This window comes from Calypte anna, chromosome 1, assembly GCF_003957555.1.
Source record: "Calypte anna isolate BGI_N300 chromosome 1, bCalAnn1_v1.p, whole genome shotgun sequence".
Taxonomy (NCBI): Eukaryota; Metazoa; Chordata; class Aves; order Apodiformes; family Trochilidae; genus Calypte; species Calypte anna.
The window spans coordinates 186,736,275-186,761,593 of NC_044244.1; the positions used below are offsets into that span (position 1 = coordinate 186,736,275).

A 25,319-nucleotide genomic window follows, 5' to 3' on the forward strand; every position below is an offset into this window, starting at 1 on the left:
TGCTCAGTGATATGGTTGCTGGGTGAGTAAGCTGCCCTGTGAGGTGCACATGGGCCAGGGTAGCTGCTGGGATGTCCCTTGCTATTTATTTACACCTGTGCTAAATGACTTGTAAAATCAGCAGAGCTGCTGACCTGTAAAATGCGTTTAAATACACAAAATTCTGGGCTCTGAAAGGGGAGGGAGCAAGAAGGCACAGCTCCTGGAAGCTTACTCTGAGGCTCTGGCTCCCCCGGCTGGAGCCGGTGCTGGAGAAGGCAGCATGGGGACTCGGGGACAGGAGTCAGAGATGTCACCCGGTGATAAAGGCATCTACACTATCTGCTTTTCCTTTGTTGGTAACTTTAATTACAGTCTCCTTATGAGTTGCTGTACAATAAATGGGTGCTGCTTTGTGAAACGATTGATTTTAAAATGTGATTTTATTTCTTTTTACACTCTTTTAGAAATCAAAGTAATTAAATAGTTGCAAACAAGGGGGTGAAAGCTTGGAAGATGAAGGCTGACCATGCAGAAACCAGGCTAAGAGAGTTTCAAGGGAACACATCCAGGGAGTTGGGGTTGTTTAAGTAAAGAAATGTAAAAATGTGGTTTAGTGCTAAGCTTATTTCAGCGTGCCTGCAGGCTGCTGTGGGCAGAAGTGCTCTCAGCCTTCCTCATCAACTCCAGATACAGATTCCCTCCCTCCCTGTGTGCTGCATCTGATGATTTATACAGCCGTGTAATGAATCCAGTCAGTCATGTTACAAAACAGAAGATTCTCCTCATGTTAATTAATAGTTTACTGCCCTGGCAGCTCAGCAGATTGAACCAGGCATCCCATGGTGCTCATCCAGCATGGTGGAGATGGCAGCAGTGTGGAGCCCACGGGGAAGGAGAAGAGACAGGAACGTGGACAGCTGGCTCAGCAGCAGTGTGCACTTTATATCAATTTTTTTGTAACGTGAAAGAGTACACACAAATTCCGTGTGCATGTGAGGCCCTTTGATCCATAAGAACAGGAGGATGTGCAGATTCAGTTCTTGTTATTTTAGTGTGAGTTTATATTTTGCCTGGGACAGAGGCTGTGGGGCTGCTTCCCTGTGTGCACAAGTGCCACTGTCCATACCCAATTGCCAGTTTGCCTGGCAACTATTGAGCACCTTGGAAAGCTGAGTGATTAACTTGAACCATGTACAACAAATGCATGCAGTGGGATTGTACGATTGGCACACCAGTATAATTTATTTAAAATATTTTTTTATTCTTTCCAAAGGTTATATTTCTGAGTTTCTACTTCGTAGGCTGAAAGAGTTGCCAATACTCTAATCCTTGTACAGAAAGGACTAACTCCCAGCAAGAGCCAAATTTTGCAGTAGTCCTTCATGTTTTTAACACTGCCGGTGTGCTACTTTGCCAAACTCTGAAGAATAGAAACAAAAATGGGACATTTTGGCCTTTTAGTGGCTGTTTACCAGTAGCAAAACAATTTTCAGCCAATTAACAGATCTCCAGGCTCAGATGTAGCTGTTTCTAGGTTGTCACATGTCTAATTAATACAAGTAGTAATGGTTATACTCCTGCTGGTCAGCTGAGGCTAGGCTTGCAGGCCTGGTGGCTGATGTTTGAGAGGGTCTTTGCACCCAGATGAGACTTTTCTGGGGTTGGTAAGAGTGTGGGGATTAATTGGTGCAGGTAGTGTTGGCTGCTGTGCTGTGGCTTTGGGGCGTAGCGCTGCACCCCAGAAGGAACTTTCTTTTCAGTCTTCTGGGGTTTTAAGAGCATTATTAACTAATGCTAATTTTAAGCAATCGTGGCTGTAGGAGAGGTTGCAGCATAAAAATGCTGTAAAATAAGCTTATTTTAATTGCTTGCAGCTGTACTAGAAAAACTGCGTAGAAAAATAAAATAGCTGTTTTGCTTTCCTACTTAGCAAATCTTACTTTGTATCACTGGAGAGGTATGCTGAGAGAGTCTTTTTTAGTTCTCCTGAGGGCTGTACTTAACATCTGAAGGAGGAAAGTTACGGGTGATGGAAAGAGGTTTTATTCTGAGTTTCTTCCACCATTGTAAAGCTGCGATTAGAGTTGTGCTGGCATGCATTCAGGAATCTGTTTTCATCCCCTTGCAGTGCACTAATATCTCCCATCTGAAATGCAGGCCCTTAGTTTCTGTGATTTAGGATTTGATCAAGTGTGTGTTCAGGATAATGTTGGCTCAGTCTGAGCTGAGATTTGGTAATGAATTGTGTGTGCTTTGGTAATCCATGGCAACAGTGGGTAAAGCAAGTTCTTCTAAACCAGTGCTGAGGGCTGAATAACTGAGAATGGAAAGGGTGAAAACACTGAAAAATACCTGATGTGACTGTAAGTGAGTGACCATAATTGTTGGCTTTTGAGCAGTCTTGTGCGTGGTTTTGATACACTGTGGTGTTTCTCTTTTATAGTGCTTCCACTTCTCACTCAGACCATTCTACTCACACCAAATCTGCTTCTGCTATATCATCTGACTCAGTCTCCACCTCAGCAGACAACTTCTCTCCAGATTTAAGGGTATGTATGTATGTTTTGCCTTAAAAAAAAATACATATACGTGTGTGTGTGTGTAGATGTATATAGTGGCCCCCTTCACAGGACATTTCCTCCTCCTCTGAGTTTAGGCATGGTAAAATTATATCAGCTTTCACATTAAAGCCAAATTTTATGTACCCAAAGCATGAAAGAACCCGAAGTCAAACAGGTGAAACTGAAGTTTAATCTCTGACAATTTATTTCATTCTTTATAAAGTTGTTTAATCATCAAAAAGCTGACTCTGCAACCCACTCTTGGAGTTGATTTTTCAAAGGAATTCCGTTTTCTTTTAAGTGCTTTAAGTAAGTGAAATCCTCAACCTGCCAGCTGTATATCCTTTTTTTTTTTTCTGTTGTGTATATATATATATGAGATGTTCTCTCTTGAGAACTCCTGCTTGTTTGTAAACACTGAGTCCTTGGAAGTATCTACTTTCAGAGAAAGATTGCTATCTCCAAGGAGATAAAAATAATCTTCTGTCACAATAAATTGCTCTGACGTAAGAAGGTCCAAACAAAGCTCTCTTAAGTCTGTTATTTGATTAGTTAATTAGAAATTCATAGTTTTAATCCAGTGTCACAAGGGTTTTGAAAATTATGTTTCTCTTCTGAAGCCAAAGGGTTTGCTGATGCACCTTTGCTTAAAAAATGCCCCCAGCTATAAAACTGCTGGTATTGGTATGTTCTAGTAACAACTTTTTTCTTAGCTGTGTTTTTTACTGACGTTTACATAAGTGGGTTTCTTTTTCCAGTTTTGATGCACAACTTTCCAGTTTTTGTAATGCTTGGGGTTTACCTGTAGGAATAGAGAAGGAAGCAACATTCCTTTTCTAGAACTGAGGCTGTCTTTGCTTCCAGTAGCTAAGTTGGCTCCACATGTTTCCCCATAAGCCTGTTTATGTCTTGTGACTCTTTCCCTCCTTTTTTCACCTTTATCTGTGTGATTTGTAAGCTGTATGGGCAGGCATTTCAGCTCTCCAGGGCTTGTCTGGTTCCCCATCCAACAGGGCCTCCGTTCCCACTAGTAATCAAAAGGATGTCCACAGAGGAATATTCACTTAGCTTCACGGTAGGTTTTTCAGGCAGAAGATATACATGTATTGTTTACTGGAGGCCATTAGAAGCCCACACTTCCTTTCTGTTCCACAGTTCCTGTAATTTGCAGAGTGATGATTGCTTTGCAGTCTGCTCTCCTTTTTTTTTTTTTTTTCCCTAACCAAGCTATCAAGTTCTGCCACAGTTGGAACAAATGCTGCTCCCCTCTCATTTAAAAATGTGTTTAAGGAGACAGTAAAGCAGAGAATTACTTATTTAGAATAGAGGCACTTAAGGCCAAGTGTCAGCGTGTGCCACTGCTGGCAGAATGCTTCTTGTTCTTAACCTGCATCAGCTTTGTGGTGCAAATTCAGCATAAGCCTTCTGTGCTTCCCCTAAAGCTTGCTGTGGTGGGGTGAGTGGCTGTAATGCAGCCATGTGTAGGTATTAAGCTGGTTTTCACCTTTACACTTGAGTGACTACTTGTCAGTGGTCTGCAGACCTAGAGGAGGTGTATTCCCATGGTCCTACTTGTATTAGGGTGTATCGGGAGAAAGGGGAAGTTTCCACTAACACAGATTGATTTCATCTGTTCTAGAGCAATTCATGCATTAACCATTTCTTTCTTCATTCCATTTCTCCTTCATTTCACTCAGGAGAATGAGCCTGGGATGAAGATTTGTCCTCTCTACCTGTGGACAGCCTCTTGTGTTGATACTGCCAGTCCCATATGTTGTCCTCCAGTCAATACTGTCAGTACTTGTGTGTTGCTGTTTGCTCCCTGAGCTTGCTCTTGGAGTCTACTGCTAGCTCCTAAATGGAAGAATGGAAGATTTGTTATGAATGGTGATCAGCTAACACAAAATCTTCCAGGTCTTGAGTCAAGAACAGACAGCCTTTCTCTGGGGTTACCATTCTTTGTCCATTTTTCTCCAAAATAACGTCTCTGTAATGTGACAATTCTGCAAATTGAGTTTTTTTGTGTTTTTTCAGTCAGGTCTGTGAGGGATTTTTCAAGGTCCAGATTGTTTTTACTATTATTTTTTTCTGATCTTTCTGAGATGTGGCCTTGCCTCTGATACTGCAGATGAGGTCATACCATTAAGTGACACAGTGACATGAGCATTTTCTCTGTTCTCTTCCTTTCCTTATATGCCTGAGTGTCTGGTGCAGCTTTAATTGGCACAAGCTCCCAAGTCTTACCAGGTACTGAGATTTGAGCTAAGCACCTTGTTACTTCTGAGGATAAAAAGAAATCCCACATTGTTCCTGGAAAAATGTAAGAGAATAAACACTGAAGTGGGAACTAATGCATTTTGTGGTAACTCTGTGGTGTGGGAGACAAGTGCCTTGGCCACATGGTGTTCTTACAGGAAGATGTTGCATCAGTTAGCTTAAAGATGCTGAAAATAAGCTTTTCAGGATTTTGAAGTGGATCTGCCAATTACAGGATTATGCTCTTAATGTTTATTAAAATTTTTCCTGCTAGAGTGAATTGCTACCTGGATCCATCATCACTCCTACCTTTATTTGCCTCTGTGTGTTCATTGACTCAAATTTAGAAATTACATTTCTGTGACGATGGAAAAATACCTTGTGATAGCTACAATTAGCACTCTCTTTTTCTGTGGAGAATTTTTAGAAGAACAGTAAGCATCCATTAGGAGGAAGAAGCCAGGGAAGGGACCCACTTAATTTCTTGCACTCTGTGCCTGCAGTTTTCTTTTGGAGTGCAATTAACACTCTGTGTGTGTGCATGCATGTGTGTAATGAGGTAAATGAGAGAACCACTGGGGATTCCTGCTGAATGCATGTGCAGTATTTTTCCTAAATCTTTCTCCAAAGTATTTAACAGTAACCATTATGAACACTGTTTTTTTCCCCTTCCATGTATATTAAGCATGCCAATATCTGGAATTAAGATTAAATTGTGTCTCCACTTAAATTCAACTTCATTAAACTTTCACTTCAAAAACTAGCTCTAAATAACTTCTTGCTGCTTCAGTTAGCTTCATAGCAGAAAAAGAAGAAAGAACCAAAGCAAACCCCAACAGAAAAATGACAATGCACTGTTAGGTTCCCCCTTCCACTCTCTTCCTGATCTCAAATCAGAAGCTGTTTAGAATTGATTTAGGGAATATACTTTCTCCGGGAATTTTTAGCAAATACACTGCCATATGTTGTAACTTAAGTTATAGGTCAGGCAAGAATGAAATGAATAGAGGTAGCTGGAAGTGATAATGAGCTGGAAATTCATACTTTGTAATTTGGGATGAGATTTTAAAAATGTGTTAGAGCAAATGTTGCCAAATGGGATTGAGGTGTATAAAGATCTCCTGGAGATCTGGGAATATTGTGGTTATTAAAGTACAGAAATATTTTTGTCCCTATGTCCTGTGGGTGGTATTTTCTCCTGTGCCCATGCACAGAGTATGCCTGTGCATCTTATAGGACTTCATAACTTAAGCCTTCTATCTTTTATCAGTAGGGACTTTCATTTTGAGTTAGCTCTTGAATTACAGGATTATACCTAAAGTTTAGTGCGTTTGAAGTTTTGGAGAAGCTGTCATTAACGGGTTGGATCCTTTCCATCTGCAGTCTCAGAATCACAGAATTGTCACAGTTGGAAAAGACCTCTAAGATCACCACATCCAACTGTCAACATCCCCCCCACTATAAAATATATATATATCGATATCTCTATCTCCCACTAGAGTATGTCCTGAAGTGCTACCTACATGGTTTTAAATACTTCCAGGAATGGTCTCTCCACCACCTCCTTGGGCAGCCCATTCCAAAGCCTGACTACTCTCTCAGTAAAGAAATTCTTCCTCATATTTAATCTAAACCTCCCCTGGTGCAACTTCAGACCATTCCCTCTAGTCCTATCATTGTTCACTTGAGAGGAGAGGACAGCACACACCTCCCCACATCCTCCTTTCAGGGAGTTCTAGAGAGCAATAAGGTCTCCCTCTCAGCCTCCTCTTCTCCAAACCAAGCATTCCCAATTCCCTCAGCCTCTCCTCACAGGATTTGTTCTCCAGACCCTTCACCAGCTCTGTTGCCCTTCTCTGAACTCTCTCCAGCAGCTCAATGTCCTTCTTGTAGTGAGGGGCCCAGATCTGAACACAGCACTCGAGGTGCAGCCTCACCAGTGCTGAGCACTGGGGCACCATCACTGCCCTTCTGCTGGCCATACCATTCCTGAGACAAGCCAGGATGCTCTTGGCCTTCTTGGCCACCTGGGCACACTCCCAGCTCATATTCAGCCTGGTGTTGACCAACACCCCCAGGTCCTTTTCTGCCTGGCAGCTTTCCAGCCACTCCTCCCCAAGCCTGTAGCATTGCATGGGGTTGTTGTGACCCAAGGGCAGGACCTGGCACTTGGTCTTGTTAAACCTCATATTATTGGCCCAGGCCCCCTGATCCAGCCTGTCCAGGTCCCTTTGCAGAGCCTTCCTACCCTCGAGCAGATAATTTCTCCCACCCAACTTGGTGTTGTCTGCAAACTTACTGAAGAATCACTCAATCCCCTCATCTAGATCATTAATGTAGATACTCAACAGGACTGGCCCCAAAACTGATCCCTGGGGAGCACCACTGGTGACCAGTCACCAACTGGATTTAACTCCATTGACTACAACTCTCTGGGCCTGGCCATGCAGTCAGTTTTTAACCCAATGAAGAGTCCACCTGTTGATCAGGCAGGACCTGCCTTTCCTGACCTCATGCTGGCTGGGCCTAATCCCATCTGTTCTGCACTTGCCATGTGAGTGCACTCAAGATGAACCTCTCCATAATTTTTCCAGGCATTGAGGTCAGGCTGACAGGCCTGTAGCTTCCTGGATCCTCCTCCTGGCCTTCTTGTAGATGGGTCTCACATTGACAAGCCTCCAGTCATTTAGGGGACCTCCTGTGTTAACCAAGACTGTTGGTAAATGATGGAGAGAGGCTTGGTGAATTCCTCTGCCAGCTCCCTCAATACTCTTAGGTCAATCCCCTCTGAACCCCACAAACTTGTGGGTGTCCAGGTACCATAGCAGGTCATTAACTGCTTCGTTCTGGATTATAGGGGAGTTGTTCTGCTCTCCCTCCTTATTTTCCAGCTCAGGGGGCTGAATACCCCTGGGATAGCTGGTCTGACTAATGAAGATGGAGGCAAAGAAGGCATTAAGTATGTCAGCCTTTTCCTCAGGAGGCAGTGGATACATTCCCTTAGGAACGGTGCCTTCACCTGAAAAATTGTGAAGGTCCTTTGTGTTTGGTTTTGGATTGTGTGGAAACTCAAAAGCTGGCTTCCTCTTTCTTCTAGTGCATTCTGTGGAAAGAAGAAACCAGTACAGCAGACTCATATATCACCTGTTTAATTGAGTAGCCTTCAGAAAAAAATGGCTTGAATCTGTGTTCTTGGCTTTGCTGTTAGTAACCACTAAACCATTCTGCCCTTTGAGGGCAACACTAAGATCCACAATTCCTGATATTCTTCTCAGGACCTGTAAGATACATAACTGATGAAAGATAAAAGGTATATGAAGGTGTCTTCTCCTTCGAAGACAGGAAATGGACATAATTGCTGTCTCCTTAGGTTTTCTGGATGAAATCTGTTGGAGCATGTCTGCATTCAAGCTTGCCAACCACATTCCTTTGTAGTCAATGGGAAGAAAATAGTTCGTTTATGATCCAATATATATCAGCTTTAAGGAAGTGCCCACACTGGGTGAGGACATCGAGTAGGCTGAGCTAGAGAAGTCCTTGCTGCAGGATGTTGTGATTGTTATTTGAGGGACAGCAACTGGTTTCTCAAAGTGGAACTCAGCTTTAGCTGTGCCTCAGTAAATGTGCCAGTTTGTCTCACTTGAAAACCTGCTGTGTTTCTTTAACTATGAAGAGAGTTCCAGGTAATTTCTCCAGACGTAGGCATCTAAAACTGAGGTAAGTCCTGTCTCTCAGGTGATGTGGGACAGGGTTAACCAAAAGCCAGTCACTGACTTCACCACCTTTGTGTTACTTTATTCTAGCTTTAGTGCAAAGTGGCTTAGACTGCTTTTCTGTAGAAATGTGTATTGTTAGTAGAAAAACATATTGAAGAAAGATGTGATTTCCACCCCCACCCCTTATCCTTTGCCGTAAATCACTAGGAGTAGCCTCAGTGAGCTTTTCCATTGCTCTCTCCCTGCCAGCGCAGGAAGTGTGTCAGGCTTTGGTTATGTGTAACACATGTGCAACGAGAGCTGGGTTTAGAGAGCAGCATAACTTTTTAAACTTTAAGCACTCGTTTAAGCAGTGTTTTTTAGTTTTGCTTTTATGAGACTTTTCAGTCAGTGGATAATGCTAGCCTGGAAGCACTAAATCATGAAAAAAAATTCTGCCTAAGCACCTCCAGTGTAGTTGAAGACTGTGCCCTGCCAGTCAGCTCCATCTCTTGCTTAATGATATCAGGGGATAAGTATTCCTGTTTTGGACCAGCCCTTGACTTTTCAGATGGAACTGCCTAGAAGACTAGTTCATATTAAATGCAAAAGTGTTTTCTACAGTGTGAGCTTTCCTTACCAGTGCACTGGACTGTGACTGCTATTAAATTACAGACCATATTGCACAAGCCATCAGATGGTGAAGACAACTGACCTGTGGTCATAAAAGACTTGGCTAGATGTGAACTGGTGAATTAGTAAAATTAAATAAACAGTTCATCCTTTTACTGTTGCTGTGTGAAGACTTGGGCATATGTGTTTCTCTGTGTCATCACTTTGGGCTCAGTTATATTATCACACAGGGGTGCATCTCACATATTTGTGGGTACACAGGAGAAGAAGCTGTGCAGGCAGAAGTATTCCTTTACATAATCTGCGCATAGTGTTGCCCAGGTACCTTTGCCCATGAGGATGAAAGCAGAGCCAAAGCCAGGAACAGGCAATGCTTTACGTTATCAAAGATACCAAGTAGAGAGTCCTAAAGTGTGGCAGAGGAGAACTAAGAAGACCTTATTCTTCATAATATTTTAACTATCTTGAATTTATTATTTGGTCTTGCATGAGTTGCATGTGTGCGTCCGTGGGAAATGGGCTTCTTTTCTTCTTTGGAGCATTAAGCTGTCGAAGAACAAAGACCCAAAGGACTGGTTCTGGCCAATGAATGGTGCTCTTGTCCATAAGCATGGTCATTCCAGGACAGCCGTGTGTGATTAGAATTTAGCCCCTGCCGTGGCTTTGTTTTTCTAGGACTCCAGTTTAATGGCTGTAAACTCAATATATGTAAAAGTGAATATTTCATGAGAATGACAATCTTTTTCTTTTTAAGCTGGCCTAAGGAGTAGAAAATCTCTGTCCCTTGCCTGCACTTCTCCCCATTAAGTCCTTTTCTGCACCTCACTCTTTCAGGGAAACAAAAAAATAAGAGTAGCCAACCTCTGGGTTGCAAATTATTGATTTCATGCAAATTAGATAGGGGAAAAAGACAGATGCAGTCAGTTTCTGTTTCCTTTAAATGTAAATAATACTCCCTAGATGCTCATCTAGTTAGAAGAGAGCAAAGACTGCAAGCATTACTAGTTTTTCTTACATAGAGGTACCTGAATGAATATGAAGTAATGCACAGAAAAAGAAATCTCTAGAAGCATTTATCATTGCCATCTACTAGGAATGGAAAGGTAAGGAGAATAAGCAAATGACCTTCATATGTTCCTCAAAAATGTTTATAGCTCTTCCTAATTGACTGCTGTATTTCTCCTAGCTACAAACCTCAAGATTTCTCTTTTTGCTGAGTAAAACTCGGTAAGAGGTGGCTTTTTTCTCCCCCCTTTATCCCTCTTTAGTAATAGTTTTGTAGATTGAAGCACAAATCAGGCAGGAATGAACAAGCATGGTATTAAAAGGAACATGCAGATTTCTGACTGCATGCAGTTCCTGCCAAGATTTGATTTTACACAGAATGAAATACCTTTGTTCCCCTTCGTATGATTGCTTACTAATTGTAAATATATAACTAATAGGATCTTTAGTCCGTATCTTATATATCACTGAACTCCACAGTGAAAATCCTGGTAACATAGACAGTTTTCTGTGACTTATTTTAGTTGGTAGAATTTATAAGTCTCTCAGTGTTTTTCTGTTACTTAATACTGATGATATGAACTTCCCTGAAACAGTTTAATGCTTTCCTTGAAAACTTTAATTTTTTTTCCCCGTATATGTTGTTTGCTAAACAAAATACAGTAAAAATAAAGAAAGGGTAGAGTCAGGCTAATGTGCTGTCCAAAGTTTTTGGTTAGCCAGTGAAGAACAGAGCTCTTGTCATTTTGAGACATATGTGGAACCCTTGGCACTGAAGAAGGTTTTGTATTAAAAAATGTTGGACTTGCCTGAATAGATACTATCTGCAACCTTGTGTGCCAAGGAGTGATGCTGTGTTGAGTCAATGAGGACTTTCTGTCAGAGCCTAATGAGAGAATTGTCTTGAGGCACCAAGCCACAGCAACTTGAAGAGACAAAGCTGGCTGTGGTTGAACAAGTGGCCCTCAACAATGTGTTCCTTTGAGCTTCTAAATCTTGCCTTGTACTTGTGTAGCAAGGGTCCAGGAGATTCACCAGCCCAGAGAGGCAGTCTTTCATCACTGGAGACTTGAGTCTGAGTGGAGAAGTACATTGTGGAAAAACAAAGCAGAAAACTCCAAGGACACACTGCACAGTGGCTACTTCCTCCTGGGGTCAAGTCTCTTTATATTACTCTGGTGACTGTGTTTTGTTTTAAAATACACTAACAGCATCTTTTTAAAGATTTTCAAGGCAGTGGTAAGTAACCAAGTGATTTCTCAAGCTTTTTTATGCTTTCTTAAGATAGCAGGTAGAGATCACAATTGGTGATTGGTTTATCGGTTGTGTTGGGAATGTACAGTTAAGGGGCAGTTGCAATGTGCATTGTATTTGATTAATGTCTTTAGACTAGTGTAATAGATAATTTGTAGTCAGAACATATTATTTGTAATTTAAATGTGTCGTGTTGTTTTTCATGCAAGCTAGGAAGCCTGCTTTGGCTGAATGCTCTCTTAGGAGCTGAACTGGCTTTATGTGGACTTTCGATGGTATATTTGATTCTCTGTGTACTAATCTGAAATGGTGCTCATGGTTTTTAGTCTTTCTTCTCTGAACCACTAATATCCCAAGAGAATAAGATACAAAGCATTTCCTTGAAAATAATACATCTTTCTGGTCTGAATGTCTCTAACATAGTTTTTTCAACCCATCTGAACATAAGCCTCAGAAAATCCTGTGCTTCAGTCATGCAGAGATACTGTTGTTCTTTCCTGTAGTAATTCTTCTGTGGTATTCTTAATGATTCAAATATAATCAACAGGTTCCACTGACTTGCTCAATTTATGTTTTATTGCATTTCTAGTAGAATACCTAGCACATAAATCTCAAAGTACATTTGTAGTAGCCGTAAATGACAGAAAATGTCTCCAGAGCTGTACAGTGTTTGCAGTTTAGAGGAGGATTTGTCAAGTAAGCTGGCTACTGCAGTCTTTCTAGTTGAGCACTGAGATGACAATAGTATCTTAGCAGCAAAATGCTAGAAAAAGTTGTCTTTTTGCATTGTTTCATTTAGAGAAGAAACCCAGGCACCTACAAAAAAGTATCCTAAATAAGGATGTAAGTCTTGGTTCTGCACATATTCATGTTACTTCTGCAGCTTCTTGTCAACATCAGCTGGACAGAATTAGATTTCCATGTTTTTTTCTGTGGTGAATGGAAAGAGTTTTTGTATCTGTTTTGTTTCAGAGGTTTTTACATTATCATTGAGGTAATTACATATCTTGATATATTTGCCATAGTGGCACTGTCCTTTGTCGATTGACTTGCATGGCAACAGCAGTGAAAGAGAAAAGGGATGGAGTGGGAGGATAATTCAGGGGGAGGAATAGATAACCATGGTCTGAGACCACCAAAAGGCATTTGAAAGGAGAAAAACATTAGCTGTGTAAGTTTATATGTTTTGCTCTTGATTTAAAAATAATTTTATTTTTTTTTAAATCAAGTATGTAAAAGTAATCCTATGGCTAAGCATTTGCAGAACAGCTGACTTCCCTCATGGTGTTCTCTGAGGAAACAGAAAGGAGCCAGTTCTGACCCAAATGCTGTCTCTGGTAAATCAACTAATAAGACCTATCCTAGGCTCTAAGCTTTAGAGACATGCCTGTTTTAATGAATTTCATGCAATTTTTGGATCTGGCCTGGCTGACCTCTTGGTGCCTTTCTGCAGAGGGTAAGTTTGGACCTCTCTGTGAAGTACAAGTTGTAATTGCTCAGTTGTATTGGGATGTCCAGGATGTCCAGGAGACTGGGCATGGCTGCTCTAGCACCAGAGATGGGACTCATCCCACTGCATTGGAGTTACCCTCAGTCTCAGACTTCAGTACAAAGAAAAGCACACATCCTAAAGGGTAATCTCCTTGATGTCCTGATTCCCAATAGTTGTATCTAGCTCAGATACAGATCTTCAATTTTAGATGAAATGGATATTCCTGCAGTTTACTGACTACCCTGCCTGCAGAGTGGCAAGAGTGCTGATTCAGGAGAGCACTTAATCATGTGCCAGTCCTTGAGAGAAAGACATTTTTAAAAAAAGAGGGGGAGAAAAGTTTACATATGTTAATGACAAGCAGAATATCCCCTGGTAGTCCATTAAAATGTGAAATATCCAACAAACATTTTCCTATAGGAGACAAAATCTTACACTTAGCTGTCAAGTTTGAAGTCCATGTTTCACCTACAATTTCAAAAGCTACATATTCTTAAAGTCTTCTGATTCTGTGTGTATATTCTTGTACCCACATGTATGTAACACACATTTTTGTCCCCTCAGTGTATATCCCACCTGTGCATGCTCCCAAGATGGACATGCCAGTGAGCTGCGTATGCAAAGGGCTATGTTGTTTTTTGTCTGTGTGTGCAGAGTGTTTATACAGACAGGTTATGCATGTTTATGCCAAGGGACCACTTAAGAGACCAGCTTCCTGTTGTAGGAAACACAGAACTGGACTGTGTGTAGCTAGAACAAAAGCAGCTCCAAGACTAGAGAGCTTCCTTTTCAGTAGATGGGGCAGATACTATTTTGGGGAAAGGAATAATGCAGGGGCAAGGTGGTCACAGTGTTGGGTTGGACACGTTGCCCCAGCACAATGGCTTTGTGCATAACAAATGTGTTCAAAATGTGCAAAATGATTTTCAGTGAGTAGGAGGTTACCAAGGAGAAATTAACTCATGGAAGGTAGGGGGGAGGGAGAATCACAAAAAGGGTACATTTTAATGTTGTCTAAGCTAAAAAAAAAAAAAAAGGGGGTTGTTCATATTTATTGTAATTCCAGTTAGAAGAACTTATGCAGTCCTGGGAACACTGTTAAACAGCAATTCAGTAGCACAAACCTGTGGTCTCCTCTTGAGTTGCATGAAGCCAGAAAACCTGACCTTTGCTGGTGGGTTTCAGAACTTGAATAACCAGGAGAAAGTAGAAGAAAATAAGAACAGCTATGAGGGACCTCATATGCATCTCTTCATGGATCTTTGTCATCTGGAGGCTAATGCTGCATGCGTTGGTGTCCCTTGTCCAGCTGCTCTTCCTCCCTCGCCCAAGGTCTGGACGCCTTCACTCTTGTCGTTGCACCCTATACCAGTCCTGGCAGAATGATCCATATTATGGAAAAACAATCCTTAAAAAATGCCATTTAGCAAACCCAGGCATCTTGACTGGGAGCAATTACAGCACTGGCAGATGGGGTAGGAGGAGGTAGTGTTGGCTTGGGCTCAGCCAGCACAGGATGTGTGTTGTCAGCCTGTCTGTGCAGCTCCACTGCTCAGCAAGTGCCTCTTAGGGAATACAAGAGGAAAACACAGCAGTGGTTTTGCTCATAAGCAAAAGCAAACCCTGAATACTGAGTTTAGTTCACCCTCTCAAAGCCTCCTGGAGCAGTGTTCCATCTCAGCCCTCTGAGACCCTGTCTGTAGAGTTATGGTACAGTGCAGCTCTGTACCAAAATGGTTATAGCCACGCAGAATCAGCTGCCTGAATGAATCAGGGTGGGACATCAGTCAGGAGAGGGATTTTTGTAGCAGCATGATATTTGCTGGGTTAGGAGGCAATGTGAACACTTGGTAGGAGAGGCCTGGCAGAACTGCACTACCCTGAATCCCAGTATGAAGAGATAAGAGATGAGACGGGGCACAGTCTTTGCTCTAGCAGGATGTAAGCCTCTTTCCCTGACCCCATACATGCAAGCAAAGGAGATGATTGTTTTGTTACTGAGATCTGGAGGTGGTGTCATCAATACAGTATCAGGGTTTCCCTGGCTTGAGTGGTATAAGTGGGAGGGCATGAGAGAGCTCTGCACCTTCAGCTATGGGTAAGTGGGCTGCAGCTAACACAAGGTGGGATCCTGGAGGAAGAGAAGAGGTTGTTAAATGTAGCAAGTGTGGGATTGTTCTGCCAAGTCACTGCTTGAGCAGAGAACAAAGGTAGGTGGTGGCATGAAGTCCTTACACCCTCTGAGCTGAGGCAGGACTTGTGTTTAGGTGGTAAAGGACTCCTATGGGTGGATGCTGATGGGTAGAATGAGTAGATTATGTTACTCCATAAAAGAAGACAGAAATCAGGTTATTCTGGTGTGTAACTAACCTTTTCATTTCTCCAAAGATTCAGTTACCAAGCAGATAACAAAGACCTTGTTTGGCTTAGAGGGAAGGCAAAGTAGTCTACCAGTTTTTTGGCGGTTGTATTTGTTTCTTACAGAAACTACCTTGGTGATGGTTGGGACAGAGATGGCCAGTGTGTGTCTGTAGCTCAGTATGGTCCTAAGTAATGCTGATTCTGCCCAGCTCTGGCTCTGACCTTCATTGCATATCCCAAAGCACACTTTGGTTTTGTTCCCCCTAAACAATTTTAAATCCTGGGGCACACAGAGGTGAAACATTTCAGTTACGGATGTGTATAGTACCTTCCTCAGTAGTGCAGTGGGCAGCCCTCAGACTCCTGCAGCCAGCCTGCTGCAGTTGTGTCCCTGGCTCCCCTGCCTCTTCCTTGCGTCACTGGAGCTCTTAGTTTTGTTTTGCATGATTTGCAGAGGGCTAAATCTGGGCCCAGGAGTGTTATTTTTAGAGTCTTGAAAATAGGCTGATGTACAAAAAAAGATTTTTCTGATAGTTTAATGAACCATTTTTGGATTTGTGTTGGGGGAGAGGAGGAAGGAAGTAAGATGGAGGAACTTTTCATGTAATCTTCTTAGTTAAATAATGAGCAGAGGGTCCATTGATGCTGTTAACATTCTCCTAGCTCCATGTGCACTCTCCCATCCCATTCTTCCGCCTTGATTTATTTCCAAAACTCCTCTTTCCTTATCCACCTGCTTTTTCTCCCTTCTGCCACCCTGTGTCCTTCAGCACTGCCCCAGATGTCTTCTTTTGAGCCTGCTGCCTGCGTTGTCAGCTGCACACAGATTGCATTTCCCTGAATCAGTTTTAAGGAGCTGTTGATGGAGGCGGATTTCAGGAAAATGCCTACTGTTAATTTCTCAGTTCCTGCCAGGACAAGTTTCAAGTGTTTACATTGCAACTAGGAGGCTCATTCAAGGTCTAGAGCTGAGCAGATGCTGCAAAGACTGGCACATGAGGGAAGTTCTTGTCCTGGGCTTTCTGACCGTGTGTATCTCACCTTCTTGGGAAGGGTGATTGGTATCCAGGGGTGATGTGGGTGTGCTGACTTTGAAATCATCATGAAGGCAGTTGGTGCTGTGCTACCTGAGGTAGGTCATTTGGCTGAGGTCACTTGGAGGATGGGGAAAGTGATAGTTTGTGCTCTCATTTGTACCTCATCTTTGTACTACTAAAAAAAAAAAAAAAAAAAAAAAAAAAAAAAAGGGGGGGGGAAAGAAAAGGAGGCAGAAGCTGTTGACCTTGAAGTGCTGTGCTTCCAGGGAAGCCATCCATCCACTTCCCTGTGTTGAACTGAGTGCAGGATTGGATTGCTAACCCTTTTCTCTGACCCTGGGGACTTCACATTTCAGAAAGTGTGAGTGAGTATTTTATTAGATTTAGAGGAGTCAGTTTTTAGACCAAAAAAGCTTTTAACCTTGTATTTAGCAGAATGGTGTTGACGTGGAGGTCTTTGTCTTTTGTACCGCTAGCATCTTCCCTCCTTCTCTGTCCCACCTGCAGTACTGTGTTTAAAACCCACCTGAGTGCTGCCCACCTAATGATGATGGCAGCTGGTTGTCATACTGAATTCTTTCTCTGTATCTTTTGTTTTGGCTTAAGGTATAACCCAGTCCTCCAAAAGTTTACTCCTGGAGGTGTACCCCCTGACATCTGCAGCAGAGCAGCAGTTCCAGCTGTGACCAAAGTGACCCTGGCAGAGCTGCTGCCCCTTTGGGGTAAAGGCCTTCTCAAAGAAGTTGTGGCTGTGACCTGAAAGCAGAGTGTGTTTTTCCTAATGTCCTTCCAAGATAAAAGTCCAGAAAGACAACCACCACTTACAGACTAATTAGCCAGGAGCCTCCAACTCATTCAGCATTACCTAGATGTTATCCTGCTAATTTCAGGGCTTGTTACTGAAGTGCAAAACCTGACACACAGGAGTTCAGAGCAGAGCTACATCAGTTGTTGTCAGGGATCCCATCCGTCAGGGCTTTCATGGGATGTGTGATCTTTGGCCAACACACCTGTGCTGACAAGAAGTCTTCAGCATAGACCTCTGGTAGCTAGACCAGCAAAACCTTTTTTTTACTGTTTTTGCTGATGTGGGGAAGGAGAAGCTTTCCTGCAACTTGAGTGCTGCCAGTGTCAATGGTAATGGTGATTCTGTCCTGTAGACCCCAGTCTGGCGGCTCTAGCAACCTCCTTAGTAAGATCTGGCCTAAGTGGGTACAGTGGGAGGCTCCCGTGAGGAAGTCAGGACTGTGCTTGCTTTTGTTTCATTTTTTAACGTCTTTTGAATACGTTTTTTAAACTGTACATCTTGTTCTCAAGAATGCTTTGATCTTACTAATCTTTTCATCTATACATCAATCTGTTCTGTGAAAATGCTGGGACATGCTTTTATTGTGGCATTGGGCTTCTTTAGTTTTTGTTTGCTTTTTTTTTTTTTTTTTTTTCATAGTTTAGAGAAATTTTCTTCCCTGAGGCTCTCTTTGGCTTGATCCTACATCAAAGTTGACCACAAATGTGTCAGGATCTAGAGTGCCACTTTAGGCCTTGTCTTTGAATTTTATTTGAAGAGATTTCCTGATATCAAATTAAAACAATTCTTTCTCTTGCTCTGCATTAGGATAAAAAAGGCATTCTGGGGGAGTCTGCACATTCAGTTGTGAGCAGACATAAACTCTCTGTGCCGTATCTTCACCAGGTGGGATGCACTGCAACTGTAATCCCAAATTCTTGTAGTACTGCATGAGGCAGAATCTGGAATAATTTACTTACTCTCTGTCTGTGTTATTAGGTTGATGAACTGGTGTGTTCCTGTGGTTGTGGTCATTTGGCTGGTTCAAGGAATGGGTGGTATGATAAAGTCTATCTCTCTTGGCCATATAGACTTAGCCTTAATCTCAGTCACTTTCATATGCTTTTCTCCTCTGGTTCTTACCATAGGTTTAGACCTCAGGCTGTGTGTGCTTCATGGTTACAGCAATGCTTTCCTGAAATGTGCATCTGCTCTTGATGGCAGCTGTTCTTATGAAAACCCATCTGTAAATGCAGTCCTATATGTGAAAAGTAATGTCCTGTGGTATAACTTTAACCCAAGGGAAAGCAGAGGAGGTGTTATTTGGCAGCCAAAAAAATCATAAGCTCTACCTCCTATACATGCCCATCATGACTCTTAGATGTGCCTGTCTGTGTAATCAGGTGCTACTGCTGAACCAAATCAAGATCTTTGCACTGTTGGACTCTCACTGAGGACAGGGGCATGACAAGGTGTCCTTTACAACTTTCCTCAGTGTAAACTATTAATTGCTCTACTTAATGGCATCATGGTTATAGTTGATCACTTCAGCTGATCACTCCAGCTATCAGGAGAAACTATTAAAGACAGGGGAGTGTGAGGAGGAAAACCCTTTGGTTCTGTGTGTAACTGTGAGGGAGTTTAACTGGTAATGGTGGGCTGGGGAGGAGAAGGTTGGAGCATGAAAGGCACCTTGGAAGAGTCCTGCCAAAGCTCAGTCTGCTGTGCACAGCCTCTTCATCACAGGTGTACTTTGTGTTGACCTTTCAGAAGCTCAGACACTAGGCAGTACCTCAAGATCTTTGAGTATTTATTGTCCTTGAAATTGTTGACCCTTTGCAGGTAAGTAAACTTCATGGTTTATGAAAACACAATTAATTTAGTTTTCTCCATCTGTGTTTTGCCTAGGTCCTGAGAGAGACTAATAAATTGGCTGAAATGGAAGAGCCACCTTTGCTACCAGGAGAAACCATTAAAGACATGGGTATGGGAAGAGGAAATTCCTTATTGGTTGCTGACCAAATAGAATATCCACAGAGCAAAATATCTTGGCAATCATTGACCCAACAGCAAATTATTTTTGTTTTGAGAGCCATGACCAGGTTGTTTCATTAATCAAGCTATTGCACATCCCAGGAACCCAGGTAACCGTCTGTCTCCTCTTAGCATGTAGCAAATACAAGGCAATTCAACATGTTGTAGCATGAGTATTGGGTTTGTACAGCTTTGCATTTGCTGCCAACTGAGAGGACATGGATCAGGTTTCAGGTTGCACTTGACACACGGGAACTTTGCAGGTTAACACAGCACAGTTGTGTGTTGAATTTCTGTCACAAACTGCAGGAGAGGATACAGTGCTGTTGCAGAGAACTTGCTGTGATATAGGGATGGGTCTTTTTTTTCTCTCCAGACTTTCTGACAAGCATCATGTTTCTAGTCTGAAATTCTGAGTGAGCCTCTTGATTTATTTTTCATGAAAGGTTTTGCATTTGCTAGTTTAACATGTTGCCTTTCTCTTAAAGTGAAATGGAAAAAATCCACCCAACATTATAAGAAAACCCCACACAACAACAAAAAACCCCACTAAAATTAAAAACCAACAAATCCCACCTCAGTGCTAAGTCTTGTTACTCCTTTCCTAAAGACTGCTGAACTCATACTCTAACCATGCACTGCAAACTGACATCTAACTCACTGCACAGGCAGTTTATTTTGGAGGGTTCCTGGGGAATGGTTTAAGAGATGAGAGTAAACAGTATTTTGTCTGTTGGCAAATGATATGATGAGCCATGTAAGTCTGTAACTTACATGCTTTCAGTGTGGGCCAGGCAGCAGCTGCCTGGTCCTGGAAGAAGCAAAATACAGCAAAGAGGAAATCTTTATTATTCATAAGTAGTAATTATTGCCTGTTAAAGGTATCAGGAGAGGCAAATGTAATTATCTTTGTATTTTACAGGGATGGGAAGAAAAATTGCTTCAGCCAGTCCCATAATTTAGGGTAAGATTTGCCCTATAAAAGACAGGAATGCCATAAGCTGGGAAATTATTGATTCCTGGTTTCTAGTATTTTTTCCCCATATGGATTCTCATATCTACCAAAGGCTGAGCTAATTAGACTTTCCTTTGGAAGCAGCACTAGTACAGCATCTCTCATACCTGGCATCCGTTCTTACAAACTGTGGAGGATCTAATACCTTGAAGATCCCAATTTATCACACAGAGACAGCTGGAACCATACAGCTGTGGTGGGTTTAAGGTCAGACAAGCCTTGTGTGTATGTACATGAATGTGTACACATGCAGTGTAATTAAGTAAAATTGTTTCCTTTGGAAACTGAGTTAATAAAATGCAAATGTGAAAGGGATGTAGCTTACAAGCTGACAATGCCAGTGTTTGAGATGGTGCCTGGGTTCCTTACCTAGAAAACATTTTTCTAGCACCTTTCCTCTTTACACAGAAATCCTGTTCCTTTTCAGATGTAAATGCACACTTCTCCTATTATTAGATTTTATTTGTTTCATTTTGTGAAGTTTTAAAAAATATTTTGAAATTACATTTTAAATAATGGGAACCCTAGTGGAAAATACAGGCAGGCTTCCCTCACCTTTATTATGCTTCATGAGTCTGCTTTCAAACTTCTGTCAAGCTAGTCTTTGAAAAGAAGATTAATTATCAGGCAATAATGAAACACTTGGTTTAATTAGAACTGACTAGAAGCATTTTATGTTTCATTGTTCTTTCAACAAATGCAAGAACCTTAAAATAAACAAACAAATAATGAATATTCCTAGGGTACATTCTTTATTTTTAACTAAAAATTCTGTGCTATGTACTGTGCTCTGAATACTCCTGATTTTTTAAAGACCATTCTCTGTATGCAAATGTCAGGAAATCTTAGTGAAGACCATACAGAAGCAGAGCTGACCTGAGGATGATGTAGTTGCATCAGTTACCAGTGCCCTGTAGTAAAGCAGTCTCTCTTCCTCCCTCCAGGGGAGGATAAGGGTAGAAGAAATTCAGGTCCTCATCCTGACACTCAGCAGCCCATGTCACCTGTTTTGGGAGGCAAGCTGTGCTGACTTCAGACAGCCCCTTCAGAATGGATCACATAGGGTTTGAAGGCTGGAGGTTTTTAAGGTGGTCCAGGGAGTCTTTTCAGGGATCTGGCAGCTCTGGTCAGTGGGTTTCCTTCTGAAAGGATCTCTGAGTGTTTGAGAAGTGTCATTACTTGTGGCTGGTAGCGTAAAGCCAGCTGCTTCAGTGGCAGATGTGATGGGTCACTGCTGGGTGGTGGTGGGGAGGGAATGACTTAAATGTTGGCAATTTTAATTGATGTAAAACAGAAGGGTTGTTAGGGTAGGTGTTTGCTGTGAAAAACCAGCAGCACCTCTTGCCTTTTGCTGGAACAAGTGAGAAATGTCTGAGGCCTTTTAAGAAGGGGACTGGTTTGAGTCACCATCACTCAGGCTCAAAAATAATTGAATTGTTGCAAAGTAACTTGATCTCTGACTTCAGTTAAAGTCACTGGCAGCTGGGTGCTGTACAGATTTGTGGCTGCTGGAAACTGCTGGATTTCAGCATGAGGGACTTCACCCCAGGGCTGACTCTGCACGAAGGAGTGTGCAGAAAGACCCAAGCATCCTAAAAGCCACATGTAAAACTGTCTTCTACTGTCCTTGGTGGCACAAACCAGTTTAATGTCAGTCTTTACCTTTTATACAGAGTGTTGTCAGCTTAAAGTATATGCATCCAGGCAGGAATCATCTCTTTTCATGCATGATGTTATCAACTACTGGCAATGCATTGTAAGTAAGAGTAAACAGTTGTCAGCCCAATCAATACTGTTTTGGTTTTTTTTATATAGGGGTAGGAGTTCTGTGTAAATGTAGAATTCTAGGTGATGGTACTTCCCTGGAGTTCAGTTTAAGTATTAAACTTTTAGCTTCTTCAAAGAACTGAAACTTGCATGTTAGCTCTAGGCTAGAAGCCAAGATTAAGCTGGTTTTCATTGCATCATGTGACAAGCAGAGCCCCCAAATATTGTTATTGTCAAAATTTTACTCCCATAAATTAACCATGACATTCACAACTTTTTTGTTTTTCTTTTTTTAAAGCTAAAGATGTTACTTACATCTGCCCCTTCACTGGAGCAATCAGAGGAACCCTCACTGTTACCAATTATAGGCTGTATTTTAAAAGCATGGAACGGGTAAGCTTTTGAAACCATCTGCTTTTGTTGGCTGTTCAATCTTTAGATTTAGGTGGTTTTTTGAGAGTAATTCCTTGTGAATCATAGCTACATGTTTGGGAATATAGGCATAAGAGAGCAGTAGCTGAGAATTTTTCCCCCCTCCCCCTTTTAAACTCACAAATTTCAACTGTCTACAGGACCCTCCTTTTGTCCTAGATGCATCTTTAGGTGTAATCAACAGAGTGGAGAAAATTGGAGGTGCTTCCAGTCGTGGCGAGAATTCATATGGGCTGGAGATTGTGTGCAAGGTAAACTTTTATCTGTGTTTTACAAGAGGGGAAAGAGAACATGTATTTTAAAAAGAGTTTCTCTGTGGTACTGTAAGAAGTTCTGCAAAACATTTCAGTCAGTATGATATACACACTTCAAAAAACATTTTGTTTTAAAAATAATTTTCAAGATTCTCCAGTTCCACTCATTCAAGACAAGATCCAAACATTATTCAGGCATATTATGCTAGGTGAGGCCTTTTCTTCATAGTGGAAACATTGTCTTGCATCCCTCTGATGCATTTCTCAGGGTTGCCCACTAGACTATTCCAGAAGACTCCAGTCATTGTGGAATACAGGCTGCCTTCCACTCACTTGCATTTGAAGAGCAGCAAAGTTGATCAAGTATGGGTTTGGTGATCAGGTAGTGAGGTGGATCAGGAACTGGTTGAAAGGAAGGAGTCAGAGAGTTGTAGTCAATGGGGCAGAATCTGGTTGGAGGTGTGTGACTAGTGGAGTCCCTCAGGGGTCGGTATTGGGACCGGTGTTGTTCAATATCTTCATCAACGACTTGGATGAGGGTATAGAATGTACCCTCAGCAAGTTTGCTGATGACACTAAACTGGGAGGAGTGGCTGACACACCAGAAGGCTGTGCTGCCATTCAGAGAGACTTAGACAGGCTGGAGAGTTGGGCAGGGAGAAACATGATGAAATTCAACAAGGGGAAGTGTAGAGTTTTGCATTTGGGGAAGAACAACACAATGTCCCAGTATAGGTTGGGGGCTGACCTGCTGGAGAGCAGTGTAGGTGAAAGAGACCTGGGGGTCCTGGTTGACAAGAAGATGACCATGAGCCAGCAATGTGCCCTTGTGGCCAAGAAGGCCAATGGCATCCTGGGGTGCATTAGAAAGGGTGTGGTTAGTAGGTCACGAGAGGTTCTCCTCCCCCTCTATTCTGCATTGGTGAGGCCGCACCTGGAGTATTGTGTCCAGTTCTGGGCCCCTCAGTTCAAGAAGGACAGGAAAGTGCTTGAAAGAGTCCAGCGCAGAGCTACTAAGATGATTAAGGGGGTGGAACATCTCCCTTATGAGGAAAGGCTGAGGGAGCTGGGTCTCTTTAGTTTGGAGAAAAGGAGACTGAGGGGTGACCTCATCAATGTTTTCAAATATGTAAGGGGTGAGTGTCAAGGAGAAGGAGTTAGGCTCTTATCAGTGGTGACCAGTGATAGGACAAGGGGTAATGGATGTAAATTGGAGCATAGGAGGTTCAAGTTGAATATCCGGAAAAATTTTTTTACTGTAAGGGTGACAGAGCCCTGGAACAGGCTGCCCAGGGAGGTTGTGGAGTCTCCTTCACTGGAGACATTCAAAACCCGCCTGGACACGTTCCTGCACGATGTACTCTAGGTGGCCCTGCTCTGGCAGGGGGGGTTGGACTAGATGATCTTTCGAGGTCCCTTCCAACCCCTATGATTCTATGATTCTATGATTCTATGAAAGAGGCACATTTTCCCCTAAGTTGTTCACTTATGTCTACCTACTTCTATGTTTTACGGTGAGGGACTGGCAAGTAGCCTTTAAGTCCTCCTTGAGGCTGTTATTTCTTTCAAGGAAGTACATGGTTCCCATGAGCCTCTCAAGGGCCCTTTGAATTACTGGAAATTAAGACTTCAATAAAAATTAACAGCTCACCTCCTTGTGTCTGCTTCCTATAGACCCACAGAGTAGGTAAGGCCACCATCTCCAGTCCTAAATCCATACCTCTGCTGTTCCCCAGGCCATGGCCCCTCTGCTCCCCTCCACAGCCATGCAGGGAGAGCTGGATTCTGAACCTTATAGGTCTTGGGCTGCTTAGAGCTCTTGTCAGAGCCTCCTCAAGGCTGAAAGGATGCCACTTTCTAGATAAGGGCAGAAAATGAGTCCCAAGCTGCTGCAGTCACTGCTGTGATTTTGAGGCACCAGGAAGGTAAGCAGACTTTCAGGCTGTGGGAGTGCTGAGTCAAGAGCAGGTGATATAATCCCTACCAAATCACCCAGCTGCTCCCTTGTCCTGTTGCAGTCACGATCCTGAATGGTTAACACAGGGTGCCTGTGCTGGCAAGCTGCTTTGTTCCATATTTGTTCCTACTCCTCCAACATTTTGCCTATACTCAGATTTGTGCACATGGTCAGGGTATGGCCTGAGCTGTGTTGTTTCCCCAAGTGGGGAACCCAGGCACAAACTATCTAATAAGTATCTCAGCCTTATACAACATATATATATATATGCCAGCCTACAGAACAGTGCAGACCAATAAAATAGTAGTACAAATACAGTTTGTACACATCCATACTGAAATGTTCTCTGAAACTGATTACCCAATCTCAGCCTTGTGAGACTGAATCTTCAGCTGTTTTTCTCACTCTCTGACTTGCTGTACCATCTTCATGTGCTTGAGCTTGACATCTCATTTCCTGCTGGTGGCTTTTAAACTGTTTACTACAAGTGTTTGATTTGCAGACTTGGCTGGAATATCTTGGCATCTTAGAGATTCTTTATTTAGTTTCTAAATTTGATTTTGTAGATGAGTATAGAAAGAAGGTCTTGGGTTACCAGTCTTGGTGGCAACTGCTGCTGTGCTAAGGGGAGGAGTTGTCAGGTTCAGTCATCCTCTCTAGTGCTCTGAGAGATGGAAGCTTTAAAGGAAGATGGCATTGGTTGCTTTGCACCAAACTGGCTGGACTTAGGCTGCCTGTGTGCTCTAGTGCTTGTAGCTCTTTGGAGGTACTTTGTGAGGTGGTACCTTCCAGCTGTC

The 25,319-nt window shown here is 42.4% G+C and overlaps 1 protein-coding gene across 7 annotated transcripts in view; it reads left to right on the top strand.

Moving 5' to 3' along the window:
• Positions 1-25,319, top strand: part of MTMR2 (myotubularin related protein 2) — a 65,550-nt gene that overhangs the window by 20,658 nt on the left and 19,573 nt on the right. For 5 of the 7 annotated variants that reach the window (XM_030450978.1, XM_030450972.1, XM_030451016.1 and 2 more), the window contains exons 2-5: positions 2,426-2,531; positions 18,972-19,047; positions 22,178-22,272; positions 22,452-22,562. In XM_030450978.1, the coding sequence (XP_030306838.1) occupies positions 19,002-19,047; positions 22,178-22,272; positions 22,452-22,562 (252 nt within the window). In that variant the 5' untranslated portion in view covers positions 2,426-2,531; positions 18,972-19,001. Of the gene's footprint in view, positions 1-2,425; positions 2,532-18,971; positions 19,208-20,019; positions 20,062-22,177; positions 22,273-22,451; positions 22,563-25,319 lie in introns of those variants that run through there. The other 2 variants (XM_030450995.1, XM_030451006.1) reach the window with 2 other exon arrangements.